Below are 19,671 nucleotides of genomic sequence, written 5' to 3' on the forward strand. Positions count from 1 at the left end.
TTTTTTTTTTTTCATATGGCTAAATTCAGTTGCCTTTTAAGTCTAGAGTATGAGAATATGAGCTTCCAAATGTGAAGTATAACAGGATAGATAAATTGCTGCCTGTTGATTTTTATTTTGCTTTTGTAAAATAAACAAGTTCAAATCGGAACAGTCTGTCTGCATGTCTCCCATTGATTGGAAAGCTATATCAAGTTATATGGAGAAGCATTATAAACTTTTTGTTCATCAGCATTCAAAGTAGCCGTGTACTGAACCTGAAGGTAAGCTAAATTAGTAATTCTGGTAATCCACAGTGTACTAATATACTTCATAATCTGCATTCAAAAATCATCAAAATACCTTGGGAAAAATCTTGTACCTGTACTGCTGTATTGTCATCTGGCATCCTGTTTACACACTTTATTTCATGGAATTCAGTGAATTTGAAAGGCAACATTTAAAACTAAATAGAATGAGTAGTACATAGAACTTGTCATAAATACTAGTAAAACCAAAAGTTTAGGAGTCAAAGCTATCAAACTTTCTCAGAGGTTAAGGAGCTATAAACCCATTAACTGCTTGAAATTATGGAGATGATTCTGTTATGGACATGTCCACTATGGAATAAGAATTACAGCTTTTAATAACTTTCATATGGCATTTGGTACTGATCAGTTGGGCAAGCTGCAAGTATGATCTGATAAGGCAGTGCTGTCTCAGTGGAACCCTGGGGGCTGCATGCAGCGTGTAAGAGGTTACTATGCAGCTCCCACCAAGCTGCTGCCACCTCCTTTTCACACTTCTGTCCCACTTAATTGTTCCTGTCTCAGCCAAGATCTCTAGGTTCCCCCTCCCTCCCCTCAGTTTTCTCTTCCTACTCCCATCCCAGGGGTGTAGTACAGCCCACGGTACTGGGTGACCCCGTGGTACAGTACAGCAAGGGAGTTGAAGGGGGGAGGCATTGCTAGTGTGGGCAGTAGGCAGAAACTCCCCCTTCCCTTACTGTCCCTCCCCCCCACTTCACATTACCTGCTGCAGGGCCTGGGAATGTAGCCCAGGTGTCTGTGGCTTGCATTAGCATAGCCTCTGGGGCATTTGGCCCTATCCCCATACTAAGGCAATCCTTTTTCCTAATAACAGCTCATATTTATAGAATCTACTAAAATACTCCCATGGAAGGGGAGGCCTCCCCTCTTGCCATCCATGACTTTCTCTAGTTACCACCAACTGACTTGCATAGCACCTACATTGATGCTTCTTGTAGCACATGGTGCTATCTATGTTCCCAAAATGTAGAAGTCATACTCTATTGATGCATATTGGTGTGTATTGCTATACATATTTTAAATTACAGGTACATATGAGAATCCCTTCATCTGGCACTTTTTCACCTGCTCCCTAATTTGCAGAAGTCAGCTTATGACTTCATTAAGCTCTTCTACAGTGAATTTGGTTTAACAAAGCCACTTAAGCTGTTGAGTCAACTAAACATTTTATACTTTTTAAAAAGATGTAAATAGCTTTCAGACTGGTTGCAAGTATATTAAGCACACTTCTTTCTCTTTTTGAGTGATTCATTTTCAGTAGTCAAAAGTTGTCATGAAGCCATCGGGACTCAAAATGGTGTTACTGCACTCTAGTGTAGTATATAAATTGAACCTGAAAATTAGGTGCATGTCAATGGATAGTTCAAGATAAATGCACAAGCAAAGAAGTTGGATGATTTCTTTACATCAAATTTTATTTTTTTTCTCTCTAGGTTTTAATAGAAAAGGACTGGATCTCTTTTGGACACAAATTTTCTGACAGGTAGATTGTTCTCATTGGCCAAAGCAAAATTTTGCAGGTTTTTCAGTTAGTGATTTGTATACGTTTGTACAGTGAAGTTAACCATAAATATGTTATTAACAAAGGCTTAGTGTTTTATATTAACATTTACATTCATATGGATTTTTATTAACCTAATACCATATTTTCTCTCATACAACACATCCTTTTACCAGAAAACACCTGCTGGAAGTCGGAGTGCTTGTTATATGCAAGTAATACAGTAAGAGCAGGGTTTGCCATTTATTGTTGAAACTGCAGCAAGCCACAGGGAGCAGAAAGATGAGCAGGCTTGGCTCCCTAGCTGCTGCTACAAAGTTACTATAAGGAAAGATCTCATCTTCTTCATTTTGCCTTTCAAAAAGATATAGCAAGGCTGCTTGTATGCAAGAAATATGGTAATGTGTGAAAGTCTAATGCCTAAACATAACTGTAGCATTGATGGAACTCCTGACAACAAGGAAGCAAGTTCTGCAATAGACAATGCATCTTGCATTATCTTCCTTATTTGAACACCTATAGGATAATTGTTTCTATATAGGAATTTTGAACTCTGGCTTTCAAGAGCTACATGACAATAGAGGAAGTAGATAAGTAAGCAGTTGATGTTCTTAAAGACATGGCGCACATTCTTACTCTTGCTCTTTGTGAAATGACAAGGAAAGTAGAGCAGTGCTTTTATTGAGCACCGAATTCTCATCAAGTGCGATCACTTTAAATACAGTTGCACATGTGTAGAGTTTACAAATCTAAATGTATAACACTACTTCTTTAGCCATTCCAAGTATATGAAGCTCTAAATGTGCTCTAGGCTGAAGAAATGGTCTGTTCTGTTTTCTTTAGAATGTACTAATAAACTGTTAAATGAGTTAATGCTCAGAACATGGTGATGAGCTCCATATTAAATTAGACATTTATAACTCATCAGTTTTGTAAATTCCTAATTCTTGCTTTCTCTTGTATTGTTGGGAACAATTGTTGTCCAACTGTAGTGAACTGAAATGATTATCTCACTGAGGTTTACTAGCTTATTCTGAACATATTATATTAAAATTGGAAATGTAAAGGAGCTAGTACTGTTTCTTTTTTAATTGCAGTTCTGTAGCAAATGGTAGTTATATTCTGTGACGTTGAAAACCCCAGATAAAAAGAGAGACCGATTTTGACAGATGTAGCTCAATGAGGCACACTTTTATTCAAAATCTTACTTAGTTTTATTTTATCTTATGTAGTTCAAGGTAAATTTTAAAGTTGAAAGAAAAAATGTCAGGTGTATGCTGTAATGGATTCTTGTTCTGTTGTTTGGGCCTCCCTCCCCACAGTGTCCTTCCAGATCTTGACTCACCTTGGATGGAGTTGTAGTGTAGGTGCATCTTATTGAAATTAATGCATATTTTCTGTCTAGACAAATTATGAGGATTTTATTTACCCTTTTATGTTCTCTGATTTTCTTTATGGAACTCTATTGTAGATGTTGTCAATTGGATGGGGACCCGAAGGAAATCTCACCAGTGTTCACCCAGTTTTTAGAATGTGTGTGGAATCTGACAGAGCAATTTCCACAAGCCTTTGAATACAATGAGGCTTTTCTTCTTCAAATTCATGAACACGTTCATTCATGCCAGTTTGGAAATTTCCTTGGAAACTGCCAAAAAGAGCGAGAAGAACTCAAGTAAGCTGACTTGATTGTAAACATTCTTCATTTGCTCCATTAAATAAGAACTTCTTTAATCTTCATCTTGGACTCTGAATAAAAGCAATTGGACGTGATCTGTAATATCGAAAAAATGGTTCAATTGCTCTGGGAAACAGCAAGTATTCTTGGGTTTTAGAGGCTGAAAACTTTTTTCTAACTCTGAGGAAAAAGTTACAACAATATTTCATAAGGGAGGGGAGCATTCAAGGCCTTCCAGATGTCTTGTGTCTCCCCAAAACTGTTGTGCGTTTTTCTTCATTTTTAACTTATTTTTGAAAAAATGTAAGTTGTATTGTTTACTTTCTGGTTCAGAATTGTTCCCTGTTCAACATCACCTAATATTATTGTCAAATAATTGAAGTTGTCATAGAATTATAGAAAATTAGGGTTGGAAGGGACCTCAGGAGGTCATCTAGTCCAACCCCTGCTCAAAGTAGGACCATCCCCAACTGGATCATTCTACCCAAAGCTTTGTCAAGCCGGGCCTTAAAAACATCCAAGAATAGAGATTCTACCACCTCTCCCGTTCCAGTTCTCTCTCTCCTAGCAAGAGAGTTTTTCCTAATACCCAACCTAAACCTCCCTGGCTGTAACTTGATACCATTGCCCCATGTTCTGTCATCTGTCACCACTGAGAACAGTCTAACTCCATCCTCTTTAGAACCCCCCTTCAGATAGTTAAAGGCTGCTATTAAATCCCCCTTTGGTTTTCTCTTTTGCAGACTAAATAAACCCAGTTACCTCAGCCCCTCCCCATAAAGTCATGTACCCTGCCCCCCTCACCATTTCTGTTGCCCTCTTCTGAACTGTCTCCCACTTGTCCACATCCTTTCTGTAGTGGGGGGCAGGTCCAAAACTAGACACAGTACTCCAGATGTGGCCTCACCAGTGCTGAACAGAGGGAAAGAATCATTTCCCTCAATATGCTGTTAGCCTTCTTAGCAAAAAGGGCACAATGCTGACTCATCCACTGTAACCCCCAGGTCCTTTTCTGCAGAGCCACTGCTTTAGCCAGGCAGCCCCCAGCTTGTACTGGTGCATAGGATTCTTCCATCCTAAGTGCAGGACTTTGCACTTGCCCTTGTTGAACCTCATGAGACTTCTTTTGGCCCAATCCTCCAATTTGTCAAGGTCATTCTGAATCCTACTCCTACTCTCCACTCTGAATCCTAGACCTACTATACCCCCCCAGTGTGGTGTCACCTGCAAACTTGCTTATGGTGCAATCCATCCCATCTTCCAGATAGTTAAATGAAGATTTTGAACACAACCAAACCCTGGGGCACTCCACTTGATACTGCCTGCCAACTAGACATTGAGCCATTGATTACTACCCATTGAGCCTGACAATCTAGCCAGCTTTCTGTCCACCTTACAGTCCATTCATCCAACCCATACTTGCTCAGTTTGCTTGGAAGAATGCGGTGGGAGACTTTATCAGAAATCTTGCTAAAATTGAGGTATATCATGTCCACTGCTTTCACTGCATCCACAGAGCCAGTTATCTCATTATAGAAGGCAATCGGGTTGGTCAGGCATGACTTGCACTTGGTGAATTCATTCTGACTGTTCCTGATCACGTTTTTCCTCCTCCAAGTGCTTAGAAATGGATTCTTTGAAGACCTACTCCATGATTTTTCTGGGGATGAGGTGAGGCTGACTGGTCTGTAGTTCCCTGGATCTTCCTCCTTCCCTTTCTTAAAGACTGGCACTGTGTTTTGCCCTTTTCGAATCATCTGGGACCTCTCCCTGATTGCCATGAGCTTTCAAAGATAATGGCCAGCAGCTCTGCACCTGCAGCACCAATTCCCTCAGCACCGTCAGATGTATTGCATCTGGCCCCATGGACTTGTATACATCCAACTTTTCTAAATAGTCCCTACCCTATTCATTCACCACTGAGGGCTGCTTACCTCCCCAGACTGCTGCCTAGGGCAGTAATCTGGGAGCTGACCTTGCCTGTGAAGCCCTGAGGTAAAAAAGGCATTGAGTACTTCAGCCTTTTCCTCCTCCATCTGTCACTGGGTTGCCTCCCCCATTCAGTAAGGGACCCACACTTTCCCTAACCTTCTTGTTCCTCTTGTCAGTCACCCTTTGGTTTGTGGGGAGGATATCTTAGATTCCAATTGGAAAACCTTCCTGTAAACACAGTTTGGTGCTGACCAAATGCATTTGTGCTTGCAGCTGTAAAGACACCACCCATTGTCTCCAAAAAATCAGTTTGAGAATATAACTAATGAAATCAGTTGCTGCATCCAGATGAGTATGAATGTGTGATATGTGGTGCTACAGATCTATGTGCACTGTCATACACTGCACATGCAGATGTTCCCAGAGCTGCTACCCTGCAGCATGTGGGGGCTTTTTTTGACTCCTGGAGATGCGCCACCACAGTTTTTTTTGGCTGCATTTTTTTTCACTCCAGCAAGTGGCGGCAGAGGATGCCACCCAAAGCTAGATCCTGGTCAGCTGGAGTTGCACTCCAGCTACTGGCCAAGGTTACTGTGGCTGCAGCCCTGGGAGGACCTCAGGTAAGGCTGCTGGGGCCAGCAGAATTGCTGGCCCCAGCCTCTTCTACCCAACTTGGGGTAACCTGCTGTGCACCAGAGTGCATGTGGCCTGGACATTCCCTGGGGAAAGCAAACATCTGCATTTTTCCTGATGTGCACACTATGCAATTCCTGGTAAGAAGAATTGAGACCTACAAGAACAGTTTCAGAAATTCCGTTATCCCAAGAATACTTGGTGCCTGGACACCTGAGTAAAAGGGAAGATGGGTGGATAGGATAAATGGGTATAGGTTTAGGCAAAATTCATGACCATGTTTTTTTTAATTATAAAGGTAAAAGGCAGCGCACTCAACTTGAATGTATTGGTTTGAAGGAGAGCTGAGTTTTAAGACCAAAAGCAAGCACTTAAAAATCAAATCTGACTGTAGTAAAAATTTACACTCCTGCTTGTTTTAAGGTTGAGAGAGAAGACATATTCTTTGTGGCCATTTCTCTTGGATGAACAAAAGAAGTATCTAAATCCTCTATACAATCCAGATTTTTCTCGGAAGCTTACCCTTTTGGAGCCAAACACAGTGTCCCTGAATTTTAAGTAAGTTTTGTTAGGTACAATATCTTGTGTTTTGCTTCTGTCAAGACTGGCTTGTTTAAAACTCCAGCGGATTTTGTGCACGCAGGTTTTGGAGAAATATGTATCATCAGTTTGATCGCACTATGCATCCCAGGCAGTCGGTATATAATCTCATTATGGACATGAATGAACAAAATAAACAGTTGGAGAGAGACATGAAAGAGCTAGAAGCTGTGAGTATTATGAAACTTATTCTGCTGTGATTTGAATAACACTTATATTCATAATATTGTAATAATGATACCAGTTTCATTACTGTATAACCCTGTACTCTTACTCCTGTGCATTTTTAATATTTATAATGCATCCAGGTTTGGTTTTTATATTGGTATATTGTGTGATATTCAGGAGTAAGCCTGATCTAAATGTTCTCCTTTAGGGGGGAAAAAAAAAATCCTTGAACCTTCCCCATTATTTTACAGTTAGAAGGAAAAGTTTCAAGTTATCAAGAGCAGTTCAGTATTGGTTTGATTGTATCCCAGACAGCTATTCTCTGGCTAGACCCCCATAATTAAATTAGACTAGGGTTGCACAGTATTGTCCTCTAAGGAGGCCAGAAATGTTTTAATTACTTGAGTCACAATTGTAAGGGCACCATTATTTTCTCCTAGCTTTCAGTCAGACTCACCAGGGACCTAAGGTATGATGATCTATTAAAAGCAGATAATTAAATCATGCTCTGCCTCCTGTCCTTTACCGGTTCCTCTCTTGTTCCAGCAGGTCTATAAAGTAATAGTAACATGGGAATAGAGGGTGTATGGAAAGATGTATGGGTGCAGTCCTTTAAGTTTGTCATCTTATTTTAGTACAAACCCATGAAGCAGGACATGTTTTGTTTCTTAAAAGCTTAGCTAAAAATAAGGTTTTCATCATCTTAATTGCTATACAATTTTAAATGCAAACTTTGCAAAATTTTTCAGAAACCTGAACCTGAACTATTTTCCTCCTATGGAAAGTGAGGCTTCTGAAACAAGAATACTATCAAGCTAATCCCTGCAAAATATTTGATCCAGATCAAATAAAAACTTCTTCTTTTAAAGCTTGCATATGGTCTTCTGAAACCTTTAACTATTACCCCAAGTATGATTGTGAACTTTCTTATTTTTGTTTTGTTTATGAGTTTCCTTGAAAACAATTTAATCTAAATCTTGACCTGCTACTTATTATACTTACTCTGAAAGCATGCTGTAGAACTAAGAGGGATTGCAAACATTTTGCAGTCTAGGAATAGAAGTCAAAAGGATGAACATAAATTGGAGAGATGGGCTGTATGCAAAAAAGGAAATTCAACAAAGAATTTGTGGCCACCTACAAATTCATTAGGGGGACTCAGCAAGGGATTGGAGATGCTCTGTTCACCAGGACACCTCTTGGGGTAACAAGGAACAATGGTCACAAACTGACAGAGAGCAGATTTAGGCTCGGTATCAGGAAAAACTTCATGGTAAGGGTGGCCAAAATTGGGAATGTGCTTCCAAGGGAGGTGGTGCTCTCCCCTACCTTGGGGGTCTTTAAGAGAAGGCTGGATAGGCATCTGGCTGGGCTCATCGGACCCCAGCACTCTTTCCTGCCCAGGGCAGGGGGTCTGACTCTGATCTGTTGAGGTCCCTTCTGAACCTACCGACTATGAATAAAAGGCAGAGAGTCTTGAAGAATGATGCATTGCAAAGTGAATTATTTAATTTACTATCCAGTTGATCCACATTGTTCTTCAGACATATCCATATCTTCATCCACATCACTTTCTCCCGATAAGCAGTTTTCATTATGATGTTTCATTCTTGCAGTTAGGGCCTGCATCTCCTTCTTGCACTGCTTACACTTGACATGTTTTCCTTTTTTACCCAGGGAAGGAATTTCTTCAAAATATTCCCAGATGGCTTCTGGATGTAAAACAGAACCTATGACAGTTTTTCTGTGGCAAAAGTGTGGGGGGAATATAGGAAGCTCTGTGTGTACTACTGAATAATGTCTTCCCTTTTTCTTTCCAGTCCACTCCACTTCCTTCTTTATTCTAAATACCCAGCATAAGAGAGAAACAATTTTAAAGTTCCCATTTGTGATCCCCACACTGAGAATTTACTAAGATATTGTTCAAAAGAGCAAACTGGCCAGCTAGGACATAATTTTGGACAAGCTATGTTTAAAGTGTTGATTTAATTCACTTGCTTTTTAATTTTTAATCTTTAAATATGTTGTTCAATGAAATGATGCAGCAGTACTAAGAAAAAATGTTAACGATTGCTGTTTCAGAAAATAAAAGTGAGAAATAAGCAACAAAATGCAGTCCTCACCAAGGAACCATTACAGTCTGTGCATCCTACACTTAAAACTCAGTGCTTTAAGAAGGACCAACCTCTGTTACCTGGAAATGATGCCATTCGAACTATAGAGGGCAGCAACACAGCAGACAATCGCTACAGTGAATATATGGAGGAGTTCTCAAAAGCTGAACCTGCCGTTGTGAGCTTGGAGTATGGAGTAGCAAGGATGACCTGCTAACTGAAACATGGAGCTGTGCTCCATTTTTTCCTAGACAGACTGAAATGCAAGGCAGAGTATTGTGAAAATGATCTGCTGCTGCATGACCAAAAAACAAATTTGTATAATGGTGAGCTTTGTTTTTGTAGAATAGAACAGCATGCTGGTTGTTAAGTGTTTGCTGTTCTCTGAGAAATCATGAATAGAATTTAGCTGTATTCTTTTTCAAAGGGGCATTTGGTTATTCATAGTAACTTAAAATTAAGCAGCGGTATGTGTTTGGATTTAACAAGTCAGTTTGCACTAGATTACCTAAAACAGTAATGATACTTTGATACGTTCCTTGCAGCCAAACACAGATGGTTTCACAAGCTACTCTTGGGTGATCAAAGAAACTTGACAAACTTGCTATTTTAGGCACTGAAGCTGTGCGTGAGCGCGTGTGTATATTTATAGTATACAATATAAATATGTATCCACCCTATTTAATTTGTCATACACTGCTAACTTTTGATGTTTAAAGTGCCATGAAAAAACTTAAGTATATTTCACAATAATAGTTGGCCTTAAATTTGTCAAATCAGTAGCCTTCTAGTCCTTGACTATTGCAGCCTGTAACATGAATCTGTTTACACTGGTATTTGCTTGAATTGTTCTTTCCTTAAAACCAGTTCAGACTTAAGAAATGTAACAAGCCTAAACAGTTACATGCAGTCAGCAAATGAAGCTATAAAATGTTAGATCTTCTATCAGTAGATAATCACTGATGATTATTCCTTACTTTCCTATGCCTTTATTGTATAAATTGTAATAGACTAAGTCTTACTCTGGAAACTTAATGGGTTAACATAGCGTAAGTGAGACTAGCTTGCATACAGTTCTTCTTGTTGTGGCAAAGTGTGTATCATTGGCAGCAGTACAATGTGTAAATGGTAAAATTGGAGAAGTTTCTTCTTGTATGGTATTCTGCTAATTTAAATGGTGGTCAAGTTCCCTTTTGGAGACCTGTCCTGAAGTTTGCAACAATGTATGATGCTCTGTGTTTAAACATTGGAATGAGAAGTTTGAGGAGCAGAATTTACTAATTTTAATAGACTTTCAAACAGCCTTTTTTCCCCCTTTCATCTGCCCAGAATTCTGACTTCTGTCCTCTCGTGAGAAATTAAATACATCTCTCGTACAGGTGAAACCTGTACGAGAGATGTATTTATTCTATACGGAGTACCCTTTTAAATTGAATTAGCTTCACAAAACAGCACAGCCCCTCTTGTCCAAAACCTGCAAAAAGACAGACTTTTTAGATAATTGAAGAGAGGGGCAAAAACTGTTTCTGGCTTCAAAGTGAGGAGCACATGAACAAACCAAGTGTACAGAGCAGCTGATTTAAAAAAAAAAAAAGTCACTATGTGGAACACAGCCTGTCAGAAACCATATCCCTTGGGAAGCCAGTTAATACTTTCATTTGGAGGATGCAGTACAAAACCTGAGATGAAACTGATCTTTAACAGGAAAGTTTGATGAGAAGGATTATACTGTGCATTTCACCTGGTGCTAAAGAAAACCTGTCACTAGGGTCTTTTCTAGCTTCCACTAAAGGAAAGGGATTTTTGGCTGAGTACAAACAAAGTCAGAGTACTTCTCTACTCTCTTTTTCTTTTTTGCCCGAGTCAAAGAAGTAAAATTGGCTTTGAAAAAAGTCATAGTAAAGTGTGAGCACTTAATGCTTACACAGAGTTATAGTCAACAAAAGGTATTAAATTCCTTGGGTGGTGGTAGATTAATACCACTAGCTTTACACTTCTGGCTGCAGTGAAAGAGTTTAGTCTCATATCATCCCTAAAATCTATTTTGATAAAATTGCCAGCATGGCTCACAATTGGCAGGGTCTGTCTCTGCCCTAAATGAGATCCAGAGCTGTATTAGCCAGGGCAGTACGAGTTATGATCAGGTCACATTGGCAAAGCCGTATGAGGATATCTGTCTGCCCACACCTGGCCAGAGTGTTACTCAGTTGTCCATTTCATTCACTAAAGAAAAAATACCCGTGTACATACACCCCTACTTGTAAGGCAGGGTTTGTCAAAATCTTCAACCAAATACCTTTCAAATGTTCATAATAGCTCAGTAAAATATATTAACAGAACTATACTGCATGTTCTCCCTTCCCCACTTCAAGCACTGCAGTGGAGTTTATATATTTGCACTATGGTGTCTTACAGGTCTGCGGCAAAGGAAGGTTTTTTGTGCCTTGTTCTGTCATACTGGCTTTGGCAGCTTGGTCCTGTAATTTTTTTTTTCTTCAAATGATCTTGACCTATCACACATGCACACAACATAGGTTTAGCATTGAAAACAAATGGGGTTAGTGTTATCACATGCTTGTCTGGCTCTTATTGTGGTGTGACATGTACTTTGCTTGTCATGTTTGTTAATGGATGCTAAAGGTTGTATTAATCTGTTTGCCAGTTTTGTGGCACATGTATATTTTTACTTCAGAGCTTTAAATATGTGCATACTCAGATGTCTGTCAGGGAGTAAACCTGTTCTCTTTTTTGGGATGCAAAAATCACTCATCGGTTCTTCTTGAGTTTTTTTTTCTCTCAAAGGGGCTTTGTTGAGCATGAAAGGGGTCAGCAAGACACTATTTTAGATCCTAGGGCATAGGCATTGTAAGTTGAATGAGAAGATTGTGGAAAAACTACCTGCTCAGGCAAAAATCTATTTGCCCTGTAGCTTTATTGTTCTGTTCAAAACAAACTGCTCTTCTTAAATGAGGAAGAGAATGTTACAAAGCTGCTTTGAACAAGTCATCTTGCTTGGCTCAAACAGTTCTTCTGTAGGCCTGCCAACTTGGCCCTCAAGGTCACCAATGAAAGAAATTCATGCAGAGAGTCTGCTGTCCATCTTTCTCTTGCTGTTAAGGTTTATGCCAAAATCAGGAAGTCACCTGTAGAGAAGTAAGCAGAAAATGGTAAAATAAGGTCCAACCTAAATTTTGGCACTACTGCCGGGGCTCAACCATTTAGCTTGCTGGGGCCATGAAGTGTCCTTCAGAAAGGTTAAGAAAGAATTGATTCTTTAATTCTAGTAGAGGGCTAGAGAATAAGTTTACTGGAAGGAGCAAGGGGAAAAATAATTTCACTAGCTTATAATGTTCAAGAGGATGGGTATTTTTGTTGCCAATAGAAATGCTATGTCAAAGGAAAGAAATGTAATGAAAGGTAGATGGTGTACCTCGAGTTGTTATAGGGCACTTGAACTGCTCCCCTTTCAGTCTCTTTGGTTCTGTGTCGGTTTTGGACTTTGGTATGTTCCAGGTATTGAAAAGGTGCTGTGGAAAGCCCTGCTTCATGGAGCTACTGCATCTAGTGTGTGTCAAATTTTGAAGATACATTTGGTGAGTTTTTAGTAGGGATTTGGAGTTTCTTGTGAGCTAAGTATGTTTCAGTTGTGCTTTGGATATTCTAGAATAAATGGACCGTGACCAAACTAGTGCTATTTTGTCAACCCATCTGCCTGTTTAAAAACAAAACAAACATTTTCTGGCATGGAAAAACTATTTAAATTTTCACATGAACTGAAGAACAAAGTGTAATTTTTACCCCCAAGAAAAGTATATAGATGGGGGTTAATTATTGTAGGGATGTCCTCTTTAATACCATCCTGAATGCCCAACTGTTCTGTTTTGTCGGACAACTGCCAAATCAGCATACTAAGAAAATTAATTAAGCAACACTGAGCTGAGCTTGTGCATTTTTCCACACATGTCCAATTACTAGTGACCTAAATCTAGGATAAAAGCTGCCTGAAATCTAGCCTGTCCATTTACAGAGAAATCTACAAAAGCATCCCTTTAACCAAGCTTGCTGTCACCATATTTTACATAGAAGAGCAATACTTATTTCAGCAACAAAACTAAAATTGGAGTAGGAGAGATGCTGTTCCCTTATCTATGCAGATACTACACTACACATGCACCATAGAAAGTTCTTGATGGACATGTTTAAGTATGACTTTCAGCACCAGCTGTTTTTGAATGCCTTTTTATCATACTGTCACAGTAGCACATACACAAAGCTCTGAGATAACTTATGACTCTGAAACTAATACATTGTTAAAAGCACATAATAGATGCAGAGCTGTTACAAAGGCCCCTGCAGCTGTCTTGTCGAGAGGGAACAGGGCCAGAAAAGCTGGGTTTATCCACTGCCCTCTCGAGAAGTGTCATAAACAACCGAAGAAATGTTATGTAACTTTTTTTTAATGAATGCTATGGAAGTTATAGGGCTGGCCCCTATACAAGCTGAAGTCCATCTTCCCAAACAAGTGCAGCATGGGCTGAAAGAACTACCAGTATGTTTTCTCATGTGACTTTTTTTTATTCTGACTTGCACAGTGCATAGTTGCTCACTCTTAACTTGACTAGAGCTCCAGCAGGGGTTGGCTGCTCTAGTCAAGTTTTTGGGCCTGTAGGGATATCTGTATTCAGATCTGCACCAAAGGAAAAGCATGGACCCACAGGACTGCTCTACTACCATTTGTAAAGCAGATTGCTGCTGAAAGCATTACTTGTTGTGGTGCTTGCTAACTGTATCCTTGAGGCACAGCAGCTATCCCAGTGTATTAAGACTACAGTTATGCAGCTATGACTCTCCGTTACTCAAAACTTTTTCTAATGACACAGTAGCATTGTTTAATGACCGTTTCATTTGGCCTGTTTTAAATGTCTACATATAAAATTGTGTTACCTTAAAAGTTGTGATGTTGCCCTAATTTAAAGTGGTTTCAACTTCTTTTACATGGATCAATCTTAAGAAAAGGCTTAGTCAGGTCTGCTACACATCTCGTGCGCACACCCTTTTAAAAGTAGGACAATGCTGGATCATGACATGTAATGTGGGTAAGGGAAGGAACTGCCAAGTGAGTTGAGAAGGTATGTGTGGGGTCTGGAAGCAAACCATCAAACAAGTTTGTTCTTGGATGTCACATACCACATTGGTAGGGAGTTATCTTTTCATATGCTAGCTTTTGAGTAGGAAATAATTTACCTTGATATTTTTTGGTGGTGGCAGCATTGGAAATGGCATAGGACTTTCTGAAATCTTGTTTAACCTACCACTATTCAGGTCACTTATACAACAGGCATAAGGAGATGGGATTACAGTTTTGACCCTTGCTAGAAGTCTCTTGTATCTTCACAAAGCTGACATACATGTAGTTGCTGCTGCTTTGTATCTCCACATAAAGCTTTGCCAAGTGCTTTTCTTTTGAATAGGTTGGCAGGTGATCCTCGTAAATATTCTGTATGTGTCCTTCACTGGTGCCCGCCCCCCCCAGCATGTTTATTGCTTGAGCAGCAACCCTGATTGGGTGGGTTGTTCCATTGTTTCAGATTGATCTCAATGGTTTGTCCTGACAACCACTTTGTTGGTAGTTTCTCTAAGAAAACGGGTTAAGTTCTCAGGGATCTTACCCAGAACTAGTAAACTTGAAAAACATTACTTCAACCTTTCCTTTCAGGGTTTTTCTTTTTCTTTGGTGTACAGGAACTAGTGCCTCTCTAAACTTTCTCTTTATTAAATATATTTATCACACTTCAATTAAAAATGTGGCTATTTTAAGAAGACTCAGAGTGGTAATAGAAGTGAGAACTTTGCATAATAGTCTATCTTTGAAAATAGCTTGGCTGTTTCTATTAATCCATAAATATTTATTGCTTTATATATTTACGTTCTGTAAAAGTAACTTACCTCTAGGCTGGATTCATGCTTTGATGTATATTGCTGGCAGGGAAAGAAACCTTTAGCAAGTAGAGTTTTGTAATGTGTATTTTACTTGTATATGTTTTGAAAATTGAAATAAAAAAGTTTTATCTTACCTTGTAAATCTGACCATTGAGTTGATTTGCTTTCCAGCCTGCAAATAACGGCACTGAATAGTCTCTGGAGCAAAATTAGTGTTTTTATGGGAAGGCCATATCAGAAGATGATATGGAAGAGGACAGCAATGCACAAGCCATTCTGCAGTCCACCTATCCATTTTGTTGTTGAATTCAACAACTTATAGGTTCAGGAGACTTAAATGGAGATAGCTCACTTTGCAACAGAGCTGGTATCTTGGCCAAGCCTGTTTTAAGCAGAGGCACAGTAACCTAGTGACCTGAATACGTCTTTAAGAAAAAAGTGGTCTTCAGTGCTTGCTTCCTGATCATCCCACTGATTGGGTAAGGCAGGGGTGGGCAAAATACTGGGCTGGATCTGGCCTGCAGCTGCCCCTGGATCTGGACCCTAGCTGCATGGGGCCGAGCCCCATCTGCTCTCCCTAAGGTAGCCCAGCCTGTGCTGCGCTCTTGCCTGCCAGCCTGGGCCCCAACCAGCACATGCAGCTTCTGATGGGTCTGTTTCTGGTGTTGCTCTCCTCTGCTCCCCTCATCTCCAGCAGGAGCCATCTGGCTGAAGCTTCCCCCCTGCCTGCCCGAAGCAATGCAGCAGGGGCAGGAGTGGAGGATGAACCACCCCGGAGGTGAGGGGAGCAGAACAGCCTGCCAACCTGGGCCCTGGCCAGCAAGTGCAGCTTCTAGCAGAGCTGTTCCCAGGGTGGCCGCAGCCAGGCAGGTGCTGCTCTCCTCCCTTTGCCTCCAGTAGCAGGTCCTCCTTTGGGCAGGGGGGAAGCTTCAGACAGCAGCTCTTACAGCAGGTGGGGGGAGCAGAGCCATATCTGGCCAGCTGCAGCTGCACTAGGAGCAGCCCCTCCAGAAGCTGTGTACTGGTGAGGGCTGGGCTGGTGGCTGCTGGGAGGCATGGGTGATGAGTGCCTCCTGAATCTAGGGGGGACACCAGTGGGGCATGACTGGGGGCAGCCCCCCAGCAGCCAGCTGCTGTGCTGCTGGCAGAACCAATATTAGGGGTGGGGCACAAGTGCTGTCTGTGTCCCCCTACCAGCCGGAGCACTCGCTGTCGGGGCACCAGCACTCTTGGGGAGGGGGGGCATGTGCCCCCCCACATGTCACCTATGGTAGGGGGAGTGCAGTATGGGGTGAGCTGCCCAGAACACGGCTTTGCCCCATGTGGAGCACTGCAGGGGGCGGGGTAGCCGTGGACTGCACTGCCCGGGTGAGCTAGATGTGCCTCCTGCCTCCCCCTCCCACCCTGCCCTCTCCTCTGGCAGGCTCCTGGGACCTAGCACCCATGCAGCTTGTCCCTTTCTTTCCCCCTCCCCCTGTGCCCACCATCTCCAACCCCCCCCCACACAGCAAGGTGTGCAAGGAATGGATCAGCCTCGCTCACCTGTTCTGCTCCCAAACACTGTTCCCTGCCAGCCCAAAGCCTGATAGGGAGTTTCAGTGAGTCGTTGATGGGGATGCTCACCCAGCCCACAAGAAGTCATCCAAATTCCCTATGCAGCCCTTGAGTTCAAATAATTGCCCACCCCTGGTGTGTAAGGCAGTTGGGGCTGAGCTTTCAAAAGCACTTTATATTTTCTCTCTCTCAGCTATCAGGTGATCATGAGCTTGCTTTTTAAAGGCCACTTCTGAGAGCTCAAAGCCTCATTTCTCATAATATTTACTTTTTATTGTTTGACTGTTAGTTCATTTAATATTCATACAATGCTTTGAGGGTCTCCAGACATGCACGTTCTCAGTTAGTGAAAATTATCTTTGCTATTTCATGCTGCATTTTGCTGAGGTAATCTTAAGTGTGATTCCACTTGTGTTAACTGTGTATTTGGCAGAGCTCGGACTGCCAATAGCAGTTATAAGCACTTGCTTGAGAGCTAGGGAATTCCCTCATCTGAAGTCCCATCTACAGCTGTGGTGAGGGACCAATTTACATCATAGTTCCCCTATCTGCATTGCAAAATGAAACTAACCTGCTGTAGCAGTGGACAATCAAGGCTTTAATGATACAGTTCATGTCAATCTGTATTGCAGAACAGAGCTCTTATAATCAGCTAATGGGCATTGCTATGTTAGTAAGGTAGATGGGACTTCAAGGGATGTATGTAGCTAGTTGAAGCTTCATGGGCGTTTTTAACTTTTTAAGTTACTCTTCAGGTATTTTCCCTTCTTAGGTGGATAGATTGGATGATGGTAGTTGTTCTGAGGAAAATACTGGGGAAAGTTGGTCCCACATTCTGCAGGGGATGATGTTATGGTGACTCATTTTTAAATGCTGTTAGATTTGTGCAGGCTGCAGATCTCTACCCTGGCTCTGGACCAAGCTGTCACCATCTCAAGATCCCAGCTTGGCTCTGGAGCAGCTCCATGCCCTACTGTGCACCCTGCCAGTGCTGCTGGGGCTGGTCTCCACAGCAACCCCCACCTTGAGCTATCACAGCATGGCTGCTGCTAGGATCTCCATGGAAACTGGCCCTAGCCACGCAGTCAGGGGCTGCTGGGAAATGGAGTGTGGCCCCTGGCTAGATCTGCTATTTTGTGCACTCCCGTTCTGTAGGGCAAAGGGAAAATTGGTGTTAGTAGGTTGGCTAAAGCAATTTCCACTTAAATGACTGAGGGGGAAGCTCTCTTTAAAAAAAAAAACACTGTTCATCCCTTTACAATGTTACAGCAGGGCTAGTGTGTGGCCCCTGGGCTTCAACCCAGCCAGGTTGCCCCTTTTATTTGTCCAGTTGCTGCTGCAGCCAGTGTCTCTAAGCTCCTCCCTTATCACCATCTTTCACTTCGTGCTCCTGCTCCTGCTCCAGGGGGTGATGTTGCACTGCCTAGAGCATGGTCCCGTGGTGTGTGGGGGGGGTGGTCACAGGTGTGGGGCAGGGTGTGCAATGTAGCCCAGCATCCCATGGCTCACTGGTGTGGTCTGCATGGTATGTGACTCCCAGCCACCTAGAAATTGGACAGCCTTGTGTCGCACTGTATTCCTGTCTCAGTAACTGGTGGGCCAGGGTAAATATCTCAATTTTTTCTGCTTAATTTTGGTCTGTAATGGGTTAATTCACTTTCTTTGGCTGAATTAAGGCTGGAATTGTCCTAGCTGCAGGCTGCCTATATTTAAGGCTGCCTGCCCCACTAACTCCCCACTTTTGGAAAGCATCTGAGAACCCCTGGAAGAGGTAGTTTAATCCCCCTCCTTCTTAAATTTCAGTATTTAGTGGTTGCCATATTTGCCTTATGATTTTAACTATTCTGTGATGGTGAGGGGAAGGTGGCACCTTATAAATGAGAATACTTCACTTTGTCTTGCCTGCTGAATGCCATAGACTCATTTACTATTGCCTTTTGACTTGGCCCATCTGGCCTGCAGATAAATGCAGTATTGGGCCATAGTAAACTCAAGAGAAAGGCAGTCAACATGTGATTATCAGGGTAACATAGGATGTGTAATAACTGATTTACGTTTGATCTTAAGCACTGTAAGGACTGTGTGAGAGCATGCAACATGGAACAGCTGCTGCTACCTCATTTATTGTAAGACTTTTTAAAGCTCACTGTGAGAATAGGGAAACAGTTTTAAAGGAGACTATTGACAGCTTGTATGAAGGCGTGCTGGAAAGTAAACGTTTAATGAGGGAACAATGACTAATGTTTATACATAAGGGAGCATTTCTTATTAAGCAATTCTACTTTACAAGCAGCATAAAAATGATTGCATCTGCTCCCAGAAATTGTGTATATTTTATATATATATATAATACACATGTTCAGTGTTATCTTGAGATCTCTACAGCAAATTCAAGTGCTAATGCCAGGCATGTGTTTTTACCTAGGGAGAGTGAAGGAGTGCTAATCTGGTTGGTTTCTTTAATAATTGAAGGAATTAAAAGATATGTTCTGTTTCACTGGGAACATTAGCTCTTATATGGCTGTGTACTAACTATAAACTACAAGGAGCTTGGAGAGAATAATAGTCACAGTAATATCTAATAGTTTTAAAATGAAAATGTAGGGCCTTGTAACAGCCATGACTTGATATCCTGCTTCAGTGATGATAAATAAACATTAATCACTGCAGGTTAAAAGTGTGAGTATGGATAGTTACAGAATGGAGCACCTCACATGCAGTATCTAGTTTGTTGCCAAACTCTGATACTTGGTACTGTAAAAGGTTTTGTCATTTAGCCTCAAGGTGCTGTACAACGAGGTAAGTAACTAGTGTTGCGGTGAGCCTACAGACTAGAGAACATAGGAAAATAGTATGTAAAAATATTGTTGTATATTATTACAGAGCAAATGAAAGCCAGAAATGAGAAGAGAGCACAAGTTCCATGACTTGAAGTCTCATACCACATCATGCCTGCCATGCCTGCTTTCAACATCATTCACTTTTTAAAAACTTTTTTTAGTGGTTAATATTTGCATTGAGTAGTGCCTGGGAGCCCCAGTTATAGACCAGACCTAGTTGTGCTAGGTAGTGTGCAACCATTTACCCCTGCGTGAAACACGGCTGAGTTGTTCTGGTTTCATTTACACTTAAGCTAGGGATAGACATTCAAAAAGCCTGAGCCCAGAGAGCATGCTGGGATGCTAGGGGGTATCTGGTTTAGCTTAAACCAGCAAAGGGTCTGGGACAGACATTACATAAACCCAA

General features: G+C 41.3%; 1 protein-coding gene across 1 annotated transcript in view; it reads left to right on the forward strand.

Moving 5' to 3' along the window:
- Positions 1 to 15,009, forward strand: part of MTMR6 (myotubularin related protein 6) — a 41,108-nt gene extending 26,099 nt beyond the window's left edge. Inside the window, exons 10-14 of the mRNA XM_019530165.1 lie at positions 1,742 to 1,791; positions 3,281 to 3,481; positions 6,473 to 6,607; positions 6,693 to 6,819; positions 8,900 to 15,009. Coding sequence (XP_019385710.1) covers positions 1,742 to 1,791; positions 3,281 to 3,481; positions 6,473 to 6,607; positions 6,693 to 6,819; positions 8,900 to 9,148 — 762 coding nt within the window. The 3' untranslated portion in view covers positions 9,149 to 15,009. The remainder of the gene's footprint in view (positions 1 to 1,741; positions 1,792 to 3,280; positions 3,482 to 6,472; positions 6,608 to 6,692; positions 6,820 to 8,899) is intronic.
- The last annotated feature ends 4,662 nt before the right edge of the window (positions 15,010 to 19,671 follow it).

Source organism: Crocodylus porosus, unplaced genomic scaffold (genome assembly GCF_001723895.1).
Source record: "Crocodylus porosus isolate Cpor-Errol unplaced genomic scaffold, CroPor_comp1, whole genome shotgun sequence".
Taxonomy (NCBI): Eukaryota; Metazoa; Chordata; order Crocodylia; family Crocodylidae; genus Crocodylus; species Crocodylus porosus.